This window comes from Sphaeramia orbicularis, chromosome 8, assembly GCF_902148855.1.
Source record: "Sphaeramia orbicularis chromosome 8, fSphaOr1.1, whole genome shotgun sequence".
In the NCBI taxonomy this organism is placed as follows: Eukaryota; Metazoa; Chordata; class Actinopteri; order Kurtiformes; family Apogonidae; genus Sphaeramia; species Sphaeramia orbicularis.
In genome coordinates this window covers 3,041,432-3,066,890 of record NC_043964.1, presented here as the reverse complement: position 1 = coordinate 3,066,890, position 25,459 = coordinate 3,041,432, and the positions used below count along the sequence as shown (strand labels likewise).

General features: G+C 33.9%; 1 protein-coding gene across 1 annotated transcript in view; it reads left to right on the top strand.

The window, feature by feature from the left end:
• The first annotated feature begins 9,728 nt into the window (after positions 1-9,728).
• The window catches only part of LOC115424110 (liprin-alpha-3-like), a 57,200-nt gene continuing 41,469 nt past the window's right edge, over positions 9,729-25,459 (top strand). Inside the window, 2 exon segments of the mRNA XM_030141213.1 lie at positions 9,729-9,871; positions 14,414-15,119. Coding sequence (XP_029997073.1) covers positions 14,787-15,119 — 333 coding nt within the window. The 5' untranslated portion in view covers positions 9,729-9,871; positions 14,414-14,786.

The window sequence follows — 25,459 nt, the reverse complement described above, 5'->3', positions numbered from 1 at the left end:
GTGTTGTGTTGTTTGTTTGTTTGACCAGTAGCAAACTACGAAAATTAAAGTAGAATGAATCCTGTACTGAACCAAGGTTCTAATAATTTTGGATTTTTCATTCTAGTTTAGTTTTATTTAGTTTTGACTTTTTTTCTCTAATTCAGTGCATTTTAATTAGTTTTAGAGCAGGTTTGCTAGTTTTTATTAGTTTTCATTATTTTCTTAATGCTTAGTTTTAGTTTAGTTTTAGTATTAATTTTAGTTTAGTCGTCTCTTTTCTCTTCTTCTCTGTCGTCGTATTCAAATAAATCCCAGACAGGACTCTGCTGCTGTCTCCCAACTTTAGTCTCCATGTTTCCAGGTAGAGTGGGGACCAGAAGACGACTGGAAACCACAAGTGACGGACCTTTAAATATCATATGGTGACAGCAGCTAAAATTGCTTGAGGGAAATAAATCAATTTTGTATCAATCCGACATTGACAAAGACAAAAACGAAGGGAATTTTACCCATAATTTTTATACGTTTTAGTTAGATTTATTAGCACACAATACAGTTTCAGTTAGTCATCATTTTTTTTTCTTTTAATTATAGTTTTTTATTTATTTCAGTTAATGAAAATGTTTTTACAATTCTAGTTTTTGTCATTTCGTTAGTTTTTCGATAATAACCTTGTACTGAACGGCTTATTTTATCGAGAGGGAAGATGACCCTGGAGCATGGACCTGAACTCTGTCTGGTCTGTTATGTACTGGGTCTGCTGGTCTTCAGAGGGCATCATCCACACTCAGAGCTCCTTAACTGCAGATGGTTCTGATAATGTATCCTCAGTGCTGCATGCACTGTGCAGAAAGTGCTGGAGGGGTCACCAAAATAACCTAATGATCATAATCAGACTGATGAATTACAACCACAATGACACTAATGCTATTACAATATACATCTACATTCACATCCATTATTTAACTTTTTAAACCGGATAATGTAAGTCTGTGTTTCCTGTGAGTGAATGAATGGGTACCTGACTGGAATGACACACTGGCACTGAGGTTCAGTTCCAGTTCAGTGGTACATGTTGTTATTCTGATTCCACTTTGCATTCATAGTTTGTGTTTTTTGTTTGTTTTTTGTTCAACATACCAGTGTGTCTATAAACTCATGGTACGATGCACTTTGATTTTGTGTGTAAAATAAATGCATCTTTATTTAGAAATGGGTGCTTCTATGAAACTGGGTTCATTTTGGTACCCAGCACTGGTACCAACTTTTTAGACCCAATAATAAAAGAGAAATTTAGACATATTTAGACATATTTCTCCTCAGGATATACCTAATGATGACCTCAGATAAATGCAAAAAAAAAAAAAAAAAAAAAGAATACTCTTGCTCTGAGCCATCCCTAAATTAATGAATTTTTGATCAAATATTTGGGCCAAAAATAGGACCAAAATTAGGACAGGAAAAACTACCCAAGTGTCAGTGCATTTGATCTGAAAACATGGCTGTAAATGATCCTATATAGACTACAAATAAAGACACTGTGTTAAATTTGTTGATCCTACTGTTTTTTTCTAATCCAAACATGTGGGTTTGTCATGAATCTCAGTCTCATTCTGGGTTTTGCATGTAACCCATTGTGTCCACTTGCGTTACATACAGAACCTGCCCATTTAAATGCATATAAATCACAAATGATTCACATCAGCGGTCATTTTTGTGAAACACTCTGCCTTGCATAATTAGTTTAATTCCCAAAATGTACCTGTGAGAGAATAAAGAGATATTTTAAAAAAAATAGTAGTGTGTAATTTTCGTGTCCTTTTGACCGTGTTACATGCAGATTTTTGTATTAAATATAATGTAAAATAATATAAAAATATGTTTTACCTGAAAAAAATACTTTCTCTTTTATCACAGTAAGCATTTATTTTTAAAAAAGACCCAAAGTGCTTCCAAACTTGCTTCGTAACTTTAGTCTACATCTGGTTTGAATTTTTAGCCCTCATGTCCTGGTTTTAGGACCAGTTTCATAGAAGCACCCAAATACAAGTTCCCTTCCATTAATAACACTCTATATCAGGGGTGTCAAACATGCAGCCCAGGGGCCAAATGTGGCCCGCCAAAGGGTCCAGTTTGGCCCCTGGGACATTTTTGCCAAGTGCAAAAGTTCCACAGTCTTGAATTGAATTAAGCCAAAAAAAAAAGTAGCTTGAATTAAGGAAAAAAATCTTGAATTAAGCCAAAAAAAAATCTTCAGTTAAGTAAAAAAAATCTTCAATTAAGCAAAAAAAAAAAAATCTAAAATTTAGCAAAAAAAAATCTTGAATTAAGCAAAAAAAAAAAAAAAAAAAAAATCTTCAATTAAGTAAAAAATTCTTCAATTAAGCCCAAAAAAATTCTAGAATTAACAACTTATTTTTTTTCTTTGTTTTAGTGCAAAAAATAACATTAAATTATGAAAATATTTACATTTACAAACTATCCTGTAAAAATCAACTGTGAATAACTTAAACAAATATGAACAACCGGAAACGTCTAAAGAAAATTAGACTTAGACTTAGACTTAGACTTAGACAGTTCCTCAGTTCCTCAGTGTTTAGTGTCTTTCTAGGTCTGATCCATAATGCACATGGACAAATGAGAAGTAGAGGAATAATATTGTTAAAACTGCATTAAATTTACTTATGTTTTTTAATTTACATTTCAGTTTTTTCAGTTTTTTTTTTTTTTTGGATAGTGCATAAAAGTAAATATTTTCATAATTTAATGTTTTTGTTTTTGTTTTGCACTAAAACAAAGACAAAAATTTGGAGTTGTCATTGTTTATAGGTTATTATGTTTTTATTTTTCTGGTCCGGCTCACTACAGATCAAATTTAGCTGAATATGACCCCTGAAAGAACATGAGTTTGACACCCCTGCTGTATATGGTTACACTACTGAACTAAACTACCACAATATTTTCATTTTAATACATTTTGTCTTTGCTTCTAAAATATAGATCATTTTACTATGTGTGGATGGATGGATGGATGGATGGATGATTTTATTTTGGTTACATATGTAGAACAAAGTTTATTTCATGTAGTTTTTTCTAACAGTCACTAACTGGAAAAGGAAGAAGCCAAAGCATAAGGTTTATTTGTATATCTTTTTATGCTTATACGTTTCCTTATATTAGCGATCACCACAGCTGTGCTCCTCTGCTACTCTATAAACGTTTAAAGTATTGCAGTGTGTGTGAGCTCGGTCAATGTAACAGTTTTTAAATTTGCACAAATGATTGTAAGTTTTTGTATTAGGTATGTGTTGATTATGTTTATGTTTATGTTTATGCATTTGGCAGACGCTTTTTTCCAAAGCGACTTACAGGGGAAAACCAATCAAATCACTCAGTCAATCAAATTTTATTTATATAGCACCAGATCACAACAAAAAAGTTATCTCATGACACTTTATATGGTATATACGGTATATGATTATGTCTTGTCTTGTCTTGAAGCTGTGTGTTATGCCTCTTTTCTTGCCCAGGTTACTATTGAAAAGAGATTTGCAATCTCAGTGAGTCTTTTTTTTTTTTTACCTGGTTAAATAAAGGATATATATATTGTGTGATTTCAAGTCCCAGAGTTTTAACAGACAGTGGAGTACAGTCTTATATTCCCATGTGAGTAAGAAAGGAAATAAAACAGATGAAAAGAACAAATGTTACTTTATGTTTGCTATTCAACATTTAACTATATTTGGGACCTAAGAGATTTAAAATGCAAGTTTTTACTTTTAGGAGGGTACTGTTTCATGATATTTTACATACACTACAAACAAAAAATTAAGGATATTTCTTTTTTTTTTTTTTTTTTTGTCTTTTTTTTAATTTTTTTTTTTTTTTTTTATCATTTTTGCCATTTGTAAATAAAACTATGTCTGGTCATTAAAAAAATGTGTTTCAATTCAATTCACACAAAAAAAGTAAAAAGCGCTGTGCAAGAATCCCAGCTGAAAAAAAAAAAAAAAAAAGCCCCAAAATTAAAAATATCCTTAACTTTTTGTTGGCAGTGTATACTTGTCATCATGTTGAAAGCATGTTGAATTTGTTAATTTTTTGAGAGTGACTTAGACGTTAGCATATACTCACTAAATACTGCATGTTTATTAGTGAGGTAATCTGTGATTCAGAGCTTCCCTATTTGCTGACTCATCTCTCTGGCTGCTTTGATCAGTAATAGACTTTAGAGTAAAAGACAGGAAAGGAATTTAGCAAAACACAGTGTGGGTGAGTGCATGCTCCTCGTCTGGCCTGTGCATTTTACTTTTACAACTTCAGTGTCCACAGAGGCGAGGCAGGTTTATTTGTGTTGCACATTTCAGCAACAACGCAATTCAAGGTGCTTCACACAGGACATTGAAATACGACAGGGGAAAAAAAACACATTTAAAACATTAGAAAAGAAACATGTAAAAGGTGATTAACCCTTTCATGCATAGTGGTCTCTACAGTGGACAGTTACTCTACAGCTTTACTCTTGTATATTCATGAGTTTTGTTGTTTTAGTTCCATATCAACCAACACAGTGGACACTTATGCATCATCTCATAAACTGCAGTTCATACCATTATTGTAGCTTTGCTGTTCTTGATTGGTTCTTGAGTGGAAATCAATTGTTAATATTTATTTTTTGCCTATTATCTCCATGAAGTGAGTAATAACTAGTATAAAAATATGTTAAAATGTGAGAAAACATCAGATTAGCTGCATTAAACATGGTTTCATTTCACTGTTTTTATATCACTTGATGATATTGGGTTTTAAATACATGTGTCTTTGCTTCAAGAATAAAATGCATGGTGAAGATGAATGGACATCTTTGTAACTCCATGAAAAACAGGCTGATTTAAAAAAAAAAATTCAATCACATTTTTTTTTTTCCAATGTGTTCAGCCCTGCGATGAACTGGCGACTTGTCCAGGGTGTAACCCGCCTTCGCCCCTATGTAGCTGGGATAGGCTCCAAGTGACCCTAGTGAGGATAAAGCAGGTTCAGAAAATGAATGAATGAATGAATGAATGAATGGGTTTTTTTCATGCTTAAAGAGGAATAAAAACACTCAGGAAAAAAAATCTTGATTAAGGTTCTCATAATTCATGCATGAAAGGGTTAAAAACAGCAAGTAAGAAAACAACACATAAAACCCCAAAAATATAAAAACACACATTAAAGTTAGAGTTGTATGCAGAGTTTGGAAGGAGAATCTAAAATGTAAAAAGTCCAAATCCTTTTAGTCAGCGGCAGCAGTGAACAGGTGAGTCAGGCAAATCAGTAAGAAAGAAACCAAATAAAATATCTTCAGTTTTGAAGTTAAGAGAAATATCCAGCTTTCTATTTAAAAAAAAAAGATTGATATCACACCAAAATATTTGACAAAAAGCACATTCCCAAAACAAATGAGTTAATGTTTCATCCGAATTATGACAAAATGAATAAAAAGGGTCGACATTGATCTTATACTTAATCAGAGCTGAATTAGTTGGATAACACCTACGGAACAGTTTTAAAGATACCTCTCTCACTTTATTTGAAATAAATAACTTCCTCGGTAATAACCATACCTTTTCTCAAGTCTTTTTTTTTTTTTTTTTAATTTTTTATTGCAACAAGTACAAATACAAATACAAAACAAAAAAAAACAAAAAACAAAAAAAGTGACATACTCATTTCCGTCCATATGTGCAAATATAGCAAAAGAGAATCACACCTCCAACATGTTACATGAATCAGAAAATATCTGAAAGCATAAGGTAAAAATAAAATAACTAAGACTATACAAATAAAAGATAAATAGATTAAAAAAAAAAAAAAAAAGGTACAAGGGGTTCAGCACAGTTGAAGATTTTTCTATGAGTGTGTACAGTTTCTCAGCTTGGGCATTATCAATTATTTTCAAACGTTTTTGAAACAAAAGGAGTTGGTTTTGAAGTGCAGACCATGAGGGGGAAGTTTGAGCACATCTGCATTTATGTATGGAATATTGTGTTACTATAATTATGTTATTCATCAAAAACTCATCTTTTTTATTTTTGAGGATTACACCCATCTGAATGTCATTATAAGAGCGGAAGTCCATTTCCATAGAACTAGAGGACAGCCAATCATGAACACATCTCCATACATTTTGGACAATTTCACAAGCATAAAATAGATGTTCTGTCGTTTCCACATTTTTATCACACATCTGACAATTTTCTACTTCAAATCTGAATCTGTTTTTAATGAATTCATTTGATGGATATATGTTATTAATAGTTTTGAAATGTATCTCCTTATATTTTGGAGGAAGTGGAAATTTTAAAAAATGTTGTTCTTGTCATTGATCTATCCCAGGGGTGTCAAACATGCGGCCCGGGGGGTCAAATGCGGCCCGCCAAAGGGTCCAATCCGGCCCGCGGGATGAATCAGCAAAAATTACACTTAAGATATTAACAATCAAGGATGTCATAGTCGTTTTTGTTCAGGTTACATATACAGACCAATGTGATCTCAAGTAAAATAATAGCATAATAACCGATAAATAATGACTCCAAATTTTCTTAGTTTAATGTGAAAAACATAATATTACATTATATCTATAAATAAGTAAGGACAACTCCAACTTTTTCTCTTTGTTTTAGTGTAAAAACTTACAGTAAATGATGAAAATATTAACATTTACAAACTATCCTTTAACAATAAAATGCGAAAACCCCCAAATTTTTAAGGTGAAATTTTAATTATTCATTTTTCTTCCTGTTATTAAATATTTTGTGCCTTTGTAGATCCAATCTGTAATATGCATGTATAAATGGTAAGTTGACATGTAATATAGTTAAAATTGCACTTATTTTTCTCAAGAAATTTCAGTTATTTTTTTCAGGTTGTTCACATCATTTTTGTTTGGATAGTTTGCAAATGTACATATTTTTATAATTTAATTTTGATTGCACCAAAACAAAGAGAAAAATTTGGAGTCGTCATTATTTACAGGTTATTATGCTATTATTTTAGTGGTCCGGCCCACCTGAGATCAACTTGGGCTGAATGTGGAACTGAACTAAAATGAGTTTGACAGCCCTGATCTATCAGATTTGCTGGAACTTTGGAGGAAGAGTGTGCTCCTAGTTTTTCTTGGGTATATGGAGTCAACAAGGTGTTCTCTAATAAATGTATTATTACATTTGTTATTCAAAAAATCTACACACCCGATTTTAATTTTGGGCAGTCTAGGTGTTGGTAATACCTTTTCTCAAGTCATTTGGATGCACTAGTGGGGCTCTCTCACATTACGTCACCCTCAGCACCCCCACGTCCCCACCCCTTCCCACCTTACCAAAAGAGCTTTAGCCCCGCCTTCCTTCTACTCTGATTGGCTGACAGACTGAGCTTTTCATAAGTGGTTAGTGGTGCATTTTCACTGACTTCTCTGTCAGTCTGCAGCACAAACAGCGGGATGTTTGACAAGGAAGACATCAGCATTTGTCAAAAATAATCTTCCTGCTCTGTGCGTCATGGACAGTTCATGGATAAGCCAGAGGTGTGGTCATAGTAAAACTGTGCCTTTTGGAAGCTGTTCTCAGCCCAAACATTCTTTAAAATGTCTGTGATGGCTGTCTTTAAAAGAGGTTTAGAAATTGGAGAGGAGTTGATTGCATTTAATGTGTTCAGGCGCCAGAGGGTGCAATTGTTTAATTATTTTTGGCAAGTTTCAGATCTCACAGTCAGAATAAATTAAGGAGATGATTCTTCCGCTTTAGGTCTGGGATAATGGGCAGTGATTCTGTGCAGAAAGGAGGAAACAACACCAACACTGTGCAGTGGGAGGTGAGAGGGAAGAGCTGAAGGGTTTTCTGCTCAAAGAATCCTATTTCTTTAAGACCCTGCATCTTTCGGTGAAGAAGAGATGAGGGAGGATGAAAGGCGGATGGTCAAGTTGTGCAAAACACACCAGACATGTGGACGGAAGTGCTACTGCGGCTTTTCAAAATAAAGTCTCCACTTGTGTGGTCTTGGTGGCACCGTCTAGAGTGCGTCTATGATGTTTCACCATCTGTCCTGGAAAAGCAGGCCACCTCTCCTGACACTGTTCTGATGTTCTTTTGTGACAGGACACAAACTTTCCATATTTCACATCATAAAGAGGATATTTATCTGCCAAGAAACATGAAAGCTGCTTTAATTATTCAGGAAGAAATTGCTTTTATAAGTACAGAACTTTTTACTTCTTCCTACTCCTTTTCGAGCATGTCTAATTCTATTTCATTTGTTTTATTATTATTATTATTATTATTATTATTATTATTATTATTATTATTATTATTATTATTATTATTATTATTATTTATGTACCAGTACTTATATTTTGCTGGTTGTTTTTTTTTTTTTTCAGTGTTTACATGTTCAAAATAAATTCATTCATTCATTCAATGCACAGTAGCTGTACAATACAGTAGCAATATAATACATATAACAAACACAAGGGCTTTTTGATGGATCATGTCTTCATTTCGATCATGTAAATGACAATTTAAAAACAGAAATGCAAATAAATGGTAATCAAGAGAATGAGAACAAAACAAGACAGTAACTTAAAACTGCAACGTCTTAAACCTCAAAAGTGACATGAGCAAAAAGGAGCAGAAAGAGAAGGATAAACTTATGTAATCCTACCCCTTCAAACCTGTACATACATACTGAAAACAACACTGTCCCAAATTCATCAGTGATTTTGAAACATGTACATTTAGTCACTCATCCATATTACAACACATTCACCATACCCTGCAAAACTGAGATCCAGATAACAAGCTTTCTATGGTTATTACCACTAAACCAAACCAAACCAGTGTGTGGTGTCATTTTACTGCACATACAGTGTAGTGCAGGTAGAGAGAAACTATGTTTATTTAAAATGACAAGGTTAAAATAATACATAATGAACAAGAACGACTATGATGACTGCTGGTACTACTACTACTACTACTACTACTACTACTAATAATAATAATAATAATAATAAAGTACCATAAATAAAATGGTACTACTACTACTACCACTACTACCACTACTACTACTACTAATAAAAGTACCATAGATAAAATGGTACTACTACTACTACTACTACTACTACTACTAATAATAATAATAATAATAATAATAATAATAATAATAATAATAATAATAAAAGTACCATAAATAAAATGGTACTACTACTACTACTACTACTATTACTATTACTACTACTACTACTACTAATAATAATAATAATAATAATAATAATAATAATAATAATAATAATAAAAGTACCATAAATAAAATGGTACTACTGCTACTACTACTACTACTACTACTACTACTAATAATAATAATAATAATAATAAAAGTACCATACATAAAATATAAAACATATGTTTCATGTTTTGCAGTTGTTGCTGACATGTCAGTAGGTTGCTGCTCCTCGGGTTCATCCTGTTCTCTAGTGGAAACTTCATAGTTGTCATTTTGGCCTTTACCTAATTAAAAAAAAAAATGGACATGAATATAAGAATAACCCATCAAGTATGTACTTTAAAGTTAACAGCTATTAAAACAAATATAGTCAGACTAGGTTTCCTGCATGTGCCAGGCCTGGGTGTTCTCCTGTGAAAGTCTCCTCCGGATGGCGCCGCTGTTCATTACGCACAGCCTGACGCACGCCCGGACCGTGCCGTCGCTCCCACAGCAGAGAGAGGGAGGGGATGGGGCAGGCTGGTAACCGGGCTGGAACGGGGATAACCTGCAGCCTCCGTCTCTCAGATGTTCTGATGGAGTGAATCGGGGGACGATGCGCGTTTATTTCCTTACTCTGTCGATCATGGAAAGGGTAAGACACACGAATCTTCCGGTGGCGGCGAAAATCCACGGTGATGTTCGGTAGATCCAGCCGTGCGTTAGACCGTCCAGCTGTTTTTATGGGTGGGAGGGGGGGGGGGGGGGGGGCAGGGTGGTGTGTGTGGTGTGGAGGGGAGGGGAGGGGAGGGGGGGAGAGAGGGGTGTTGATAGGAAATAGACGCCGTGCAATAGGAATAAAGCCCAAAAACGTCTCCTTGTTATCCGACATTTAGGTTCATCACAGCACAAAAAAACAACCCAATTGCGTAACATCTCCTTATTAAATCTGTTAATTGGGCCTACATAATTTGCAGGATGATTGGCACCTCCCACCATGATGTGATAGCGGTGTGAGGCTATCTGAACAGCATTAAAATCGCCTGTTTCCCCCCCACATCACCTCCTTTTTGGATCATTATTCTATTTTTCGTTTTTACGCACTGGAGATAATAAGCTTGGAGACTGACCCAGAGTATTTTTTTTTTTTTTTTTACAGATGGTTCCGGAGCTGTAAAAAAAAAAAAAAAAAAAAGGAGCCTATTTCCTCCTGGATACAGCCCGTAATTACAATTCATGATGACACCCTTTTTTTTCCACATCAATGTATGAAACAGCGCCGCAGTTTTATCCAACCTATAGGCCTGCTAACTGTCCATATTCGGTGTTTTGGAAGCTGCTGAGGTAAAGCTGCCATTCCCGACTCATTTCCGTACATCATGCGCATTCATTATTACCATTATGACTAGGGGCACTCAGATACATAAAGCCGACACATGCACTGATGGATGAATTACTCTGGACGTTGAGTATCGCGATCCCAGTCAGTGGAAGAGACAACCCTGCTGCAATAGCAATGCTTCTTTACCAAAAAAAAAAAAAAAAAACACGCCTAGGAGAAGGTGGATGTCCTGTCTGTGTGTCAGATATTTGTAGCGATACACAGTAAATTTGCCAGTGTAAAAAATGCAGTGTCAAAGTATTTTAATTCTTTCGGAGTTATTCCAACAGAGTCAAATTTGACAAGATAACTTCCAGTGTTGGTGAAAATAATTGGAGTTAAAAGAGGTTTTACACTGTCAGCGTCATATATTCAGTGTTAAAATAAGTTGACTCTCTCAAATTTAATTCAACACCAATAAGAGCAAGATACACAGTAAATTTGCCAGTGTAAAAAAATGCAGTGTCAAAGTATTTTAATTCTTTCAGAGTTATTCCAACAGAGTCAAATTTGACAAGATAACTTCCAGTGTTGGTGAAAATAATTGGAGTTAAAAGAGGTTTTACACTGTCAGCGTCATATATTCAGTGTTAAAATAAGTTGACTCTCTCAAATTTAATTCAACACCAATAAGAGCAAGATACACAGTAAATTTGCCAGTGTAAAAAAAATGCAGTGTCAAAGTATTTTAATTCTTTCAGAGTTATTCCAACAGAGTCAAATTTGACAAGATAACTTCCAGTGTTGGTGAAAATAATTGGAGTTAAAAGAGGTTTACACTGTCAGCGTCATATATTCAGTGTTAAAATAAGTTGACTCTCTCAAATTTAATTCAACACCAATAAGAGCAAGATACACAGTAAATTTGCCAGTGTAAAAAATGCAGTGTCAAAGTATTTTAATTCTTTCGGAGTTATTCCAACAGAGTCAAATTTGACAAGATAACTTCCAGTGTTGGTGAAAATAATTGGAGTTAAAAGAGGTTTTACACTGTCAGTGTCATATATTCAGTGTTAAAATAAGTTGACTCTCAAATTTAATTCAACACCAATAAGAGCAAGATACACAGTAAATTTGCCAGTGTAAAAAATGCAGTGTCAAAGTATTTTAATTCTTTCGGAGTTATTCCAACAGAGTCAATTTGACAAGATAACTTCCAGTGTTGGTGAAAATAATTGGAGTTAAAAGAGGTTTTACACTGTCAGCGTCATATATTCAGTGTTAAAATAAGTTGACTCTCTCAAATTTAATTCAACACCAATAAGAGCAAGATACACAGTAAATTTGCCAGTGTAAAAAAATGCAGTGTCAAAGTATTTTGATTCTTTCGGAGTTATTCCAACAATGGACAGAGTCAAATTTGACAAGATAACTTCCAGTGTTGGTGAAAATAATTGGAGTTAAAAGAGGTTTTACACTGTCAGTGTCATATATTCAGTGTTAAAATAAGTTGACTCTCTCAAATTTAATTCAACACCAATAAGAGCAAGATACACAGTAAATTTGCCAGTGTAAAAAAAATGCAGTGTCAAAGTATTTTAATTCTTTCGAAGTTATTCCAACAGAGTCAAATCTGACAAGATAACTTCCAGTGTTGGTGAAAATAATTGGAGTTAAAAGAGGTTTTACACTGTCAGTGTCATATATTCAGTGTTAAAATAAGTTGACTCTCTCAAATTTAATTCAACACCAATAAGAGCAAGATACACAGTAAATTTGCCAGTGTAAAAAATGCAGTGTCAAAGTATTTTAATTCTTTCGGAGTTATTCCAACAGAGTCAAATTTGACAAGATAACTTCCAGTGTTGGTGAAAATAATTGGAGTTAAAAGAGGTTTTACACTGTCAGCGTCATATATTCAGTGTTAAAATAAGTTGACTCTCAAATTTAATTCAACACCAATAAGAGCAAGATACACAGTAAATTTGCCAGTGTAAAAAAATGCAGTGTCAAAGTATTTTGATTCTTTCGGAGTTATTCCAACAATGGACAGAGTCAAATTTGACAAGATAACTTCCAGTGTTGGTGAAAATAATTGGAGTTAAAAGAGGTTTTACACTGTCAGTGTCACATATTCAGTGTTAAAATAAGTTGACTCTCTCAAATTTAATTCAACACCAGTAAGAGCAAGATACACAGTAAATTTGCCAGTGTAAAAAAATGCAGTGTCAAAGTATTTTGATTCTTTCGGAGTTATTCCAACAATGGACAGAGTCAAATTTGACAAGATAACTTCCAGTGTTGGTGAAAATAATTGGAGTTAAAAGAGGTTTTACACTGTCAGTGTCATATATTCAGTGTTAAAATAAGTTGACTCAAATTTAACCCTTTCATGCATAATGGTCACTCCAGTGGACAGTTCTTCTCCAGCTGTTCTCTTGTATATTCGTGGGTTTTGTTATTTTAGTTCCATCTCAGCCAACACAGCTGACACTTATGCATCATCCCATACACTGACATTCAGACCATTACTGTAACTTTGCTGTTCTTGATAAACCTGATCTGCACTGACATGTTTCAGTGTAAATCAACTGTTATTTGTTAGGGAAAAAAAGCTTTTTTTTCCTTTTTTTTTTTTTTTTTTGCATATTATCTCCATGAAAAGAGGAATAATTAGCATTTGAATATGTTAAAATGTGAGATTAAAATGTGAGATGTAAGATTTTATTTCATTGTTTTAATATCGATTTCTGATATTGGGTTTTAAACACGTTTCTTTACTTCAAAAATTAAATGCATGGACATTTTTGTAACTCCATGAAAAAAAAACAACAACTTGATCACACTGTTGTTTTCATGCCTATGGAGGAGAGAAAAATCTAAACTAAGGTTCTTATGATTAGTGCATGAAAGGGTTAATTCAACACCAATAAGAGCAAGATACCTTTCAGTGTTAAAAAATAATGACTCTGAAAAGCCCCGCCCACCAACCTCCGCATTCAAACTGAGTGACAAGTTGGACTCTGGCATCGCCATCTTCCTCGCATCGAAAAATTGCGTTTGTAAGTTTGTGTGAATAAACTATAGCTTTTGTTATTTCATCCAAGCAGAATCTGTGCAAGAATATAGTTACGTCGTCGTTGTCAGTGTTGGGTACGCATTTTCAAATACCGAATTTCAAATGGATAATGCGATATCGGGTTGGCGGCTTCCATTTTACATGTCATTTTATGTTTACTTTTAATCGCAATATTTCATTTTTACTTGGAATAAATTGGGTACAGAAATAATTGTAACTTTTTTTGGCCCCTGCAGACACTGGGACTATAGTACATCATATGTAACACCGGTAGGAGGCAGTTAAAAATCAACACTCTTTAGAGTAATTTATTTATCAACATGTAGTGTTAAGTAGGTTTAACACTGGAAAAGTTATTTCTTAACACTTAACTCTTCAGTGTTGAATGTGAATAACACTATGGGTGTTACTTTTCACATAGTGTAAAACTTGATTGACACTAATAAGTGTAGTGTAGTGTAAAATATTAACTCTTACTAGAGTAAAGTTGACTCTGAAAATGTAACTCTATGTTCAGTGTAAATTTTACACTTTGTAGATACGGACCATATGTTCACTGAGGTAGTGTTAAAATTAACTCTTCAAGTGTTAAATAAACACTGGCAATTTTACTGTGTATGAGAAAAATGACAGAATACAGGTGGGAAATACAGGTTTACATCATGTTTCCTGTTTGGAATATATGCTTCTAACATGGTCTCTTTTTTCATCCTTTTCCCTCCTCTTGTGTCACATCCTCTCATATATTTGCCTATTTCACCTAAACTCTGTTGTTTTTTTTTTTGTGTCGTTTCCAGGTTGCATCTCTGTGAAGCCTGGACCAGGGGTCAGAGGTCATCTACCAAACCCACACTTCTCCCTCTTCACCCCTGCACCCCACTCCATCCCTCCACCAAACCTCAGCCCCCCCTCACCCTCGCCCTGTTTGCACCGTTGCACCCCAACCACTCCCTTTCCCCGTTTTCACACACATACACCCTCACAGAACTGCCCCATCCATCATCACCCACCACCCCCACCCCCACCCCCACCCCCTGAGAGGAAAGAGCCCTATAACTGAAGTAATTATTGAAAGTTTCATGACAAGACGTGATTGGAAGTTCACAAGACACTGCGCTCAAGTGTCCTAAGCAGCTTCTCAGTTAACACCTCCCACACCCAGGCCTCAAGATGATGTGCGAGGTGATGCCCACCATCTCGGAGGATGGGCGCGGAGGAGGAGGTGGCTCTTCTTCCCCGGCCAGTGGCGGAGGAGGGATGGGCGGAGGCATGGGAGGCATCGGGGGCTACAGCGGCAGGGATCCCCGCGGCGGAGGCGGCGACGAGGGGGGCAGCACGGGCAACCTGGAGTCACTGATGGTGAACATGCTGACGGAGAGAGAGAGGCTGCTGGAGAGCCTGAGGGAGACCCAGGAGAGTCTGGGGACGGCCCACCTCCGCCTGCGAGAACTGGGCCACGAGAAGGAGTCCCTCCAGAGGCAGCTGTCCATCGCACTGCCACAGGTACGTAGTGACGGGACCGGGGGTTCTTTGAAGGGAGTCGTTCGATCAGGAGCGGTTCGCTGAAAAGAGTCGTTCAACAGAGTGGCTCTTTTATGTTTTTGGCATTATTTAGAAACACTGATATTTTAACCCTTTCATGCATGAATTATGAGAACCTTAGTCAATATTTTTTTCTTGAGTGTTTTTATTCCTCTTTAGGTATGAAAAAAACAATGCAAATGATTTTTTTTTTTTTTTTTTTATGAACCTATTTTTTGTGGAGTTACAAAAATGTCCACTCAGCTGGACACCATGGGTTTAATTTTTGAAGTGAAGAAACGTATTTAAAACTCATCAGAAAGTGATAAACTGTGTGAAAACTATGAAATATAAACATTTTTAATGCCACTAATTGCGACATCGCTACTGTTTTCTCACATTTTCTCATATTCTAATATCAGTTATTACTCATTTCATGGAGATAATATCCTCCTGAGACCCAGGAATTTCACAGTTCAGGCTTTTTTACATTAAAAAATTGTCTTTATTGGAAACTGCATAATGCAACAGTTTTTTCAGATATATTTTTAAAATAATTTTTATTGATTGTTTTTTTAATGGAATGTCCTTTGCAATGGACAGCATTTAAGTTAAACTGTCAAACTTTTGTCCCCTATGGAGGACAAAATATATTGTTAGGTCTCAGTAGGATACACATGTATATATATATATATATATATATATATATATATATATATATATATATATATATATATATATATATATGTGTGTGTGTGTAAAAGAACACTTTTTATTTCAGAAAATTGTTAATTATAGTCTAATAACAATTAGCAACTGATTTACACTAAAACATGTTAGTGCAGATCAGGTTTATTAAGAACAGAAAGGTTACAATAATTGTATGAATGTCAGTGTTTGGGATGATGCATAAGATCCACGGTGTTGGCTGATCTGGAACTAAAACAACAAAACCCATGAATAAACAATAGAACAGCTGCAGAAGAACTGACCACTAGAGTGACCACTGTGCATGAAAGGGTTAATGACTAAATAGGCTACATGTGATGATTGACATTCCATTTTAACCCTTTCATGCACAGTGGTCACTCCAGTGGTCAGTTCTTCTGCAGCTGTTCTATTGTTTATTCATGGTTTTGTTGTTTTAGTTCCAGATCAGCCAACACAGTGGATCTTATGCATCATCCCAAACACTGACATTCATACAATTATTGTAACCTTTCTGTTCTTAATAAACCTGATCTGCACTAACATGTTTGAGTGTAAAAAAATGTGAATTGTTAGACAATTTTTTTTTTTTTTTTTTTTTGCATATTATATCCATGCAGGTATGTTAAAATGTGAGAAAACATCAGATTATCAGCATTTGTTTCATAGTTTTCTCACAGTATATCAGTAAATATGTTTCTTTACTTCTAACATTAAACGCATGGTGTTCAGCTGAGTGGACATTTTGGTAACTCCACGAAAAATAGGATCATAAAAAAAGCAATCGCATAGTTTTTTGTTTTGTTTTTTTCATGCCTAAATGTCTAGAATAAAATCTTGATTGAGGTTCTCATAATTCATGCGTGAAAGGGTTAAAGGTGTTTAATTGGTGCGGCAGTAAATATTATCTTACCATAAAAAAGAAAAGTTAGTTCAAATGTGTGGAATAAATCCATGACATGAGAGGTGACATTAGACAAATGATGGAATTGGACCAAAAACATCACAGTACATTATGAGAAAGATAGATTTGAAGATAATGTTCTAGATAAACCTGATCTGCACTAACATGTTTGAGTGTAAAAATTAATTAATTGTAATTGGGATTTTTTTTTAAATAGTTTTTTTTGGGTTTTTTTGCATATTATCTCCATGAAGTGAGTAATACCTAGTATTATAGTATGTTAAAATCTGAGAAAACATCAGATTAGGAGCATTAAAAATGTTTTTACGTCATAGTTTTCACACAGTATATCAGTGAATACATGTTTCTGTGCTTCTAAAATTAAGCGCATGGTGTCCAGCGGAGTGGACATTTTTGTAACTCCATGAAAAATAGGTTCATTGAAAAAATGTCAATCACATTAGTTTTTTCATGCCTAAAGAGGAATAAAAATACTCGGGGGGGAAAAAAATCTTGACTAAGGTCCTCATAATTCATGCATCAAAGGGTTAAACTGAAGTTACAGCAATAATTAGACTGAAGTAATGCAGTAAATACTTGTAAATCAGATTCATCCAGGCCTTTCTCCCAACATACGCTTGTCACAGACTTTTCTGCAATGTTTTCTTTTCCACTAAAACAATATGGAAATGAATGCACACATTACAAAAATTATTAAGGATAATATTGTAAAAAAACACATGTAGAAAATACAGTTGCGGAAAAAATTATTAGACCACCCCTTTTCTTCAATTTCTTGTTCATTTTAATGCCTGGTCCAACTAAAGGTCCATCTGTTTGGACAAATATAATGAGAACAACAAAAATAGCTCATAGTAGTTTAATTTCAGAGCTGATATCTATCCATTTAACATGTTTTCTTGATAAAAAACAAAATCACCTCAGTTCTTACATCAATATCTATGGCATTGTACTGACAAACACAGTGCTTTTAGGCATTCCTGGTTTTCTTTTCTGTCTGTTTTAGTCACATGATACACACAGGAGTTAGGACTTGATTGCATAACCATTGTTTTTTGGTGACTTTTGGTGGTCTAATAGTTTTTTCCACAACTGTATAACACAAACTAGAAGAGAGCACACACCCCACTCTTCTTGAACAATATCATTAAAACAAAATCAAACCTCAAATTAGTCACCTATTTGATCATGCTATAAACTGCCGTAGTTCTAAGTTAGACTGAGGTTGAATCACTGTTAATATTAAAGAAATTGATAAAAAATTCCACCTTCCTTCTAGTGCACAGGTGTCAAACATGCGTCCCGGGGGCCAAATCCGGTCCGCCAAAGGATCCAGTCTGGCCCGTGGGATGGATTTGTGAAATGCAAAAATTACACTGAAGACATTAATCATTTTAGTTCAGGTTCCACATACAGACCAATTTAATCTCCAGTGGGTCTAATCAGTAAAATACGATCAAAATGACCTATAAATACTCACAACCCCAAATTTTCCCCTTTGTACATATAAACATTTTTATGCCATTTTATTGTATTTACACTACATTTCCTGGGATGGATTTGTGAAATACAAAAATTACACTGAAGATATTAACAATCACAGATGTATAATCATTTTAATTCAGATTTCACATACAGACCAATTAGATATCAAGTAGGTCAGACCAGTAAAATACCATCATATTAAACCTATAAACAATGAAAACAGCAAATTTTCTCTTTGTTTTAGTGTAAAAAAAAACAAAGTAAAATTACATGAATATGTTTATATTAAAAAACTGTTATTTTACAAAATATGTGAATAACCTGAAATATCTTAAGAGAAGTGAATACAATTTTACCAATATTCCACTTGTTATTAAATGTTTCATGCATTTGTATTTGTAATGTAAGATCTAATGCACGTGTGTAAATGATAAACTGATAAACTGAAGCATAATATTGTTAAAATTGCAGTTGTTTTTCTTAAGACGTTTCCAGTTGTTCATGTTATTCCAATTTTTGTAGATGTAAACACGATCATAATGTAATTTACTTTTTTCACTGTTATAATTTGACTGCTCCGGCCCACTTGAGATCATATTGGGCTGAATGTGGAACTGAACTGAAATGAGTTTGACAGCCCTGTTCTAGTGGAACTGCTTCAAACTTTCATGGGTTTTAATCGTAGCCCAGGCCCTACCTTTCCACCGGACTTTGTTAAAACATTAAACCTTGAAAGCAGGGTTGGTAGAAGTATTTAATTCCTGTACTCATGTAACGTTATTGCTGCTAAATTAGGACAAATTACAGTATGTTTACAATCTGACTCTACAAGGATGAGCTGATTGTATTTTTGTATGAAAGTCATCAGTACTCTTAGTCTTGAATCATTTCTAGTGTTTTTATATTGTATCTGTCATAGCTGAGTCTGAGTCTTTCTTGTTCAGTTTCTACTTTAACCCCTTCATGCATAGTGGTCACTCCAGTGGACAGCTATTCTACAGCTGTTCTCTCGTATATATTCATGGATTTTGCTGTTCTTTTTTTTTTTTTTTTTTTTTTTTTTTTTTTTTACACATATCTTTATTAAAGTTTTAAGACACTACATATCTTTTCTGGCATGAATTGGTAACATTATGTAGATCTCTCCTGAGCATAAACCCCCGGAATCACAATCTCTCCCCATAGTTTTTACATAATTTATCAGTAAATACATGTTTCTGTGCGTCAAAAATTAAACCTGTGGTGGACATTTTTGCAACTTCGTGAAAAATATGCTCATAAGATTTTTTTTTTTTTCATTATTATTATTATTATTTTTTATTATTTTTATTTTATTTATTTTATTTTTTAACTTATTTTTCAGAAGAAATTTTTAAATCGCATTGTTTTTTTCATGCCTAAAGAGGAATAAAAACACTCAGGAAAAAAAATTTGATTAAGGTTCTCATAATTTGTGCATGAAAGGGTTAAACTATAATAACACGGATCAAAACCTCATATGTTGCATTTTGTGGGTTTTGGTGCTTTAATCGTACCACACAGTACTACACCGACTGAATACCTGACTATTTCTGTCTCCAAAGTTTGGAGATAATTTTGAAATGTGACACATTGAAGCTTGAATTAGGTTATGTCATCATTAAAAGGGCAGGCAGTCAAATCTTACACGTAAAGTTCAGATAATTGTCATGAGGTCAGTGCTAATCAAGCAGTAAAAACAGTTGTATAATGTTTTCTTTGCCTCTGAAGGATCTGTCTATTGTTTGAGAAAAGAAACCCTGATGATGTCACTGGGGTTATCTCAGTGTAGATTAGGGACAAAAAATAAATAACAGAAAGTCTTTGTGACAAACTGAGAGTGTTGAGTTTTAAAGATTCGTCATTTATCAAACTGAGAAGGTCTATTAAAAGATGCTATCGAGTTGCTTCATAGGATGTGAAGGATTTAACGTTTTTCAGGTGTGACTTCTGTTCATACAGTGAGAAAATCAGATATGTTTGTTAAATCACATCTTTTCGGATGGGTTCGTGTCCATTCTATCTGCACAGGTTTCTGCGGTAACGGTGTACACTGTTCCCCATAAAGTTGGAATAATAGTTTTCAGACACATTCTTCTTTTTATTCCTGTTCATACACATCAGTAACGAGGTTATTATCGTTAACAAAAACTAACGAAGTGATGAAAACTAGAACTGCAAAAACATTTTCGTTAACTGAAATAAATAAAAACTATAATTAAAAGAAAAAAACGATAACTAAATGAAACTGTATTGTGTGTTTACAAAACTAACTAAAACGGATAGAAATTATGGGTAAAATTCCCTTTGTTTTCGTCTTTGTCAACGTCAGATTGATATGAAATCGATTTATTTCCCTCAAGCAATTTTAACTAGCAGCACCATATCGATGGCCAAAAAACAAAACCTCCTATCTGCAAATTTTTAGATTTTAAGTTTTCACATTAAATGGTGAGAACAAGGAGGATATTGTTAACACATAATATAGAAAGAGAGTCTGAGAACAGTAGAATATGCTTGGATATCTGTAACAAAGACCATACTATAATAAAACTAAACGTTTTTTTTTTTTTGTTTGTTTCCTGAAAAAAGTCATTTTTTCTGATAGGAGGTTTTGTATTCTGGCCATCGATATGATATTTAACAGTCCGTCACTGGTGGTTTCCAGTCGTCTTCTGGTCCCCACTCTACCTGGAAACATGGAGACTAAAGTTGGGAGAAAGCAGCAGAGTCCTGTCTGGGATTTATTTGAATATGACGGCAAAGATATGAAAAAAAATAAAACTAAACTAAAACTAAGCATTTAGAAAATACTAAAACGAATAAAAAGTAGCAAATCTGCTCTAAAAACGAATTAAAAACTAACTGAATTAGAGAAAAAAACGTCCAAACTAAATAAAACTAAACTAGAATGAAAAAATCCAAACTATTAGAACCTTGATCAGTAATCACCTGTGTCCAGGTACAATTCGAACTGCACAATATATCATTAAAGCATCAACATCGTGATGTACGTGTGTGCAAGGGCTGCACGATATTGGAAAAAAACTAACATTGCTGATTTTTTTAACCCTGCGATATATATTGCGATATGAAAAAAATACTTAGGAGGATGTAAGAGCTGTGTGGCGCCGACATAAATGATCAAACAAATTAGATGTGTTTCCTCCTGTTGTGGCAACAGGTGGAAGACACTGTCGACACAACATGCTTCAGTATCATCCTTCTTGTGGCCAAAATAATTCCAGATAACTGACATTGCTTTTCTTTTTGGCACACTGTAAAAAAAATCTGTAATTTAACAGAATTTTCACTGTTTATTTGACAGATTTTTTTCTGTATTTTAAGATACAGGAAAATATCAATGAAATGACAAAAACAGACTGTGATTTTACATGTCAAATGTAAAATAACATGAAAAAACTGTCACTGTGAATAAGCATAAAATTTCAGGTTTTTAAAGAATTTTTTTTCTTTTTTCACAGAAAGATACAGTTAAAATGTATTGTAATTTCACAAATATTTCTTTTCTATTTATGAGATTAAACTGTTCATTTCAAGTTTAATACTGTAAAAAAAAAAAATTTAAAAATTAAAACCAGATAAAATTACTGACAATTAACTGTAACAGAAGTATTTGTTCTGTCAGTTTAACCAGACTTGTTTGTTAATTGGCAAATATCTTGTGTAATTACAGGAGGTTTCACAACAAAAATGTTGAATAAATGTATTTTTGTGAATGTATAACATGTATAAGCACTGATAAACTGTCCAAATATAGTTTTTATCAGTGGATTGGACAACTGAGTCTCACTGAAAATTATTTATAATTTATAATTTGATTGTTTTAATACATGAAAATATTCTTTATTAAACATTAAAAAGTTATAAAAAAAAAATACAAAATCTCATGTAAAGTTAGTGCAAAAAAACTGTATTTTAATTATGGAAAATTACCATATTTTTATGAGATGGTTATTTTACGTTATTTAACAGTATTTTTTCAGCACCCCCTGCTGCCAGAATAATACCGTTTTTTTACGTTTTTTTTTTTTTTTTTTTTACAGTGCACTAAGTCTTCATTTACAGTCATTTTTTCTTGTTTGTTGCCCATTTTTCAATATTGTTACAAACAACAGACAAACAACACCCCCCCACCCCCCCACCCAGTCACCACCAAAATTTAACCATTTGTTCCTTGTGCCGGTATCAACATTTCCTGAAAATTTCATCTAAATCCATCCATAACTTTTAGAGTTATCTTGCTAACAGACAGACAGACAGACAGACAGACAAACCCCAATGAAAACATTACCTCTGCCGTTTCATTTGGTGGAGGTAATAAATTACATTGTCACTATTACTTCATAAAAATAAGTAAAAATGTTTTATTCCAATTTTATGGGTAACAGTGTGGATGTAGCTACTGACCATGTAGCTCAACTAGTAAAGCATGTTTTCCACTTGGCCTGTATAGAAATGGTTTGTAAGTACCAGCAGACAGTTTATTCTGGGGTCTGTCCAACGACTTTTGCTCTGTATGTTGTCCTCCATAGCGCTCTGCCAGTAACCGCATGGATTGTCCTCGACACTTCAGTTTTTCTGGATGTGTGCATTGAGTGTGTCACACTGTGAATCAGATAAAATACAGTTGGAATCGTATTTTAACGCTCAGCTAATCCAGACTGAGATGCACATGTAGGAATGTGGTTTTGATTGCATTTCTAACCCCCTCAAAATGTAGTTTGGATCCAGTTTGACAAAATCACACTTGATGTCTGGATATGTCAAAAAAATGAGAGTCTGAACAAGGCTTTAGTCGTGGATTAAAAGTCAGGATATTTCAGTCTCTGCAGCTTTGCATACACATGAACATATTTATATAAAGTGTATCTTCTAAGTCCTCCATCTTTATACAAGTGAAATCAGCTGTGTGCATGTTCAGTTAATGCTGACTGATGCTGAACTGTTTTGTTTAATGGCGGTATTTCATGAGCTCAAACCATCTTGAATAGGGGTGTAAGAAAATGTCAGTTCTGCAATATATCGCGATATTTCCTTTCACAATACTGTATCGATATTAAAAAGTACTATATCGATATTATAGGTATTGATCAAATGCAGATATTGTGGAGGTTCATATTTGTTTTTTTTGTTTATATTTTCTTTATTCTTATTTAACACTCTTTTATTAAATAATATTAGTTCCTTTGTTTCGTTCTGATCTAATAGAATCTGAACATTTGAACAGGATCTGAAACTGTAATGTCTGTAAAACACAATTTCAGTTTCAACACAGGAACATTTAATGATATAACATTAGATCCTGTTGGGATCAAATAAAAAATGTGTTTAGTATTTGTGCAGATTTCAGGTGTAATTCAATTCTTCCAGGAAAAAAAATATTTAAAAAAAAAAAGAAACGAACAAAAAATGGCCTTTTTAACAGTAGCATGATATATCGTGGTATATCGTATCATGATCCCAGTATTATGATTTGTATCGTATCGCCAGATTCTTGCCGATACACAGCCCTAATCTTGAACTTAAAAGTCACTTCTGTAAACAAACATAAAACAGATGTACAACTTAAACATGGAGCCTTTTAAAATGGTAACTAATTCACTAGAATAAAGTTTTGTTATTGTATGTTTTTGCAAACTTTGATTACATGAAGTCTCACAATTTCAGAACCAAAAATATGCATCATATCAACATTTTTACACATACCTGTATTGGTGTTATAATGATTTAATTACTCATGGACATGGAGTGTTGAAGTCCTGTCCCCTCCAGTTACAGTCAGTGGCAGTTAAATAACACTGGTCAACAACAAATTTATTGTTTCAGTTTTTTGAGCTGATTTAGGATTATTTGGTGCTGAATCCAAAAATCACATTTCATTTTGCTCAATCAGGTCAACTTTCTGAACTATGCTACATATTGGCTTTTGAACATTTGTGCTTACATTTATGGGCATTTTCACATCATATGATACCAAATTCTTTCATATTTCTTGCAATAAACGAGTTCTGAAGATTTTACTTTTGCCAATTTATGATTAATGTTTTTTTTTAATATTACAGGTGAATGAAATGGCTTCGACTAGAAGATCTTGCAAAAATAAGCCTGACGTATTCTGCTACAGTTTGTAATACTTAATAAATACATCCTGTTAGAAAATGATTTTTTTTCTCTTAAAACCTATTTTGGGTGAGAACTACATAAAAAAATCAACTGATAAAGTAACAAAAATGTAGTCAATTTTGTGAGAAGATCAAATTTTTCATAATCAAATTAGCAAAAAAACCTGACCTGATTGAGAAAAACAGATGTCATTTTTGGATTTAGCGGTGCAAAATGGTCCAAATTCAGTTGAAAAAAACCTTAGACAACTTGCAAAAAACATTTTTTTTGTAACCCAGGTTATGCATCATTATATGTATGATATTTGTCAATTAAAAAGATATTTTTACAGTCAAGAAAGTCAGAGTTTGTAGTAAAACTGATGAACTGTCGTGCTGTGAAAATGCAGTATTATACAGACTACACACCTGAAAGTCATGGAGGTGACATCATCGTCTCTCTACATGGTCTGTTCATTGTCTGAAGATCTCTCTGCAGCTTCAACATGAACAGACTGGACAGATTTTCACCTATTGTAATACTTTTTGTCCTTGCTTTTGAAGATTATAGTAAAAAAAAAAGCTCCAAGTTAGTCTGACAAGTTCACAGAGCTGTTTAATTGAGAAATAGATGTTATTTACTATCTTTACCCGCAAACTGTGCCACTTTCTTGTCTCATAAATTATCTTTTAAACTGACAAACATATGTGTGAATGGTGACACTGCGCAGATCAAAGAATATTTGCCTCTCTTCATTGACTTCATTCATATTTTTTCTGGAGTTAGGTCCATGAGGCATTGCAGAAGAGGCGGGATGTTAGCTCTTTATAGGGAATAAAATGAGGCTAAAGTAGCAACTATTTCTTTCAGAAGCAATTTGTAAAGTTTTTGAAGTATTTGTGGTTACATTTAGTGACAGACAGGGCTTAGTTTAATACAGAAAAACTTAGGTTATTTAGTTAAAAATTAGTTATACTTCATAACGTAAACCAACTATGGCACAGGTGTCAAACATGCGGCCCGGGGGCCAAATCCAGCCCACCAAAGGGTCCAGTCCGAC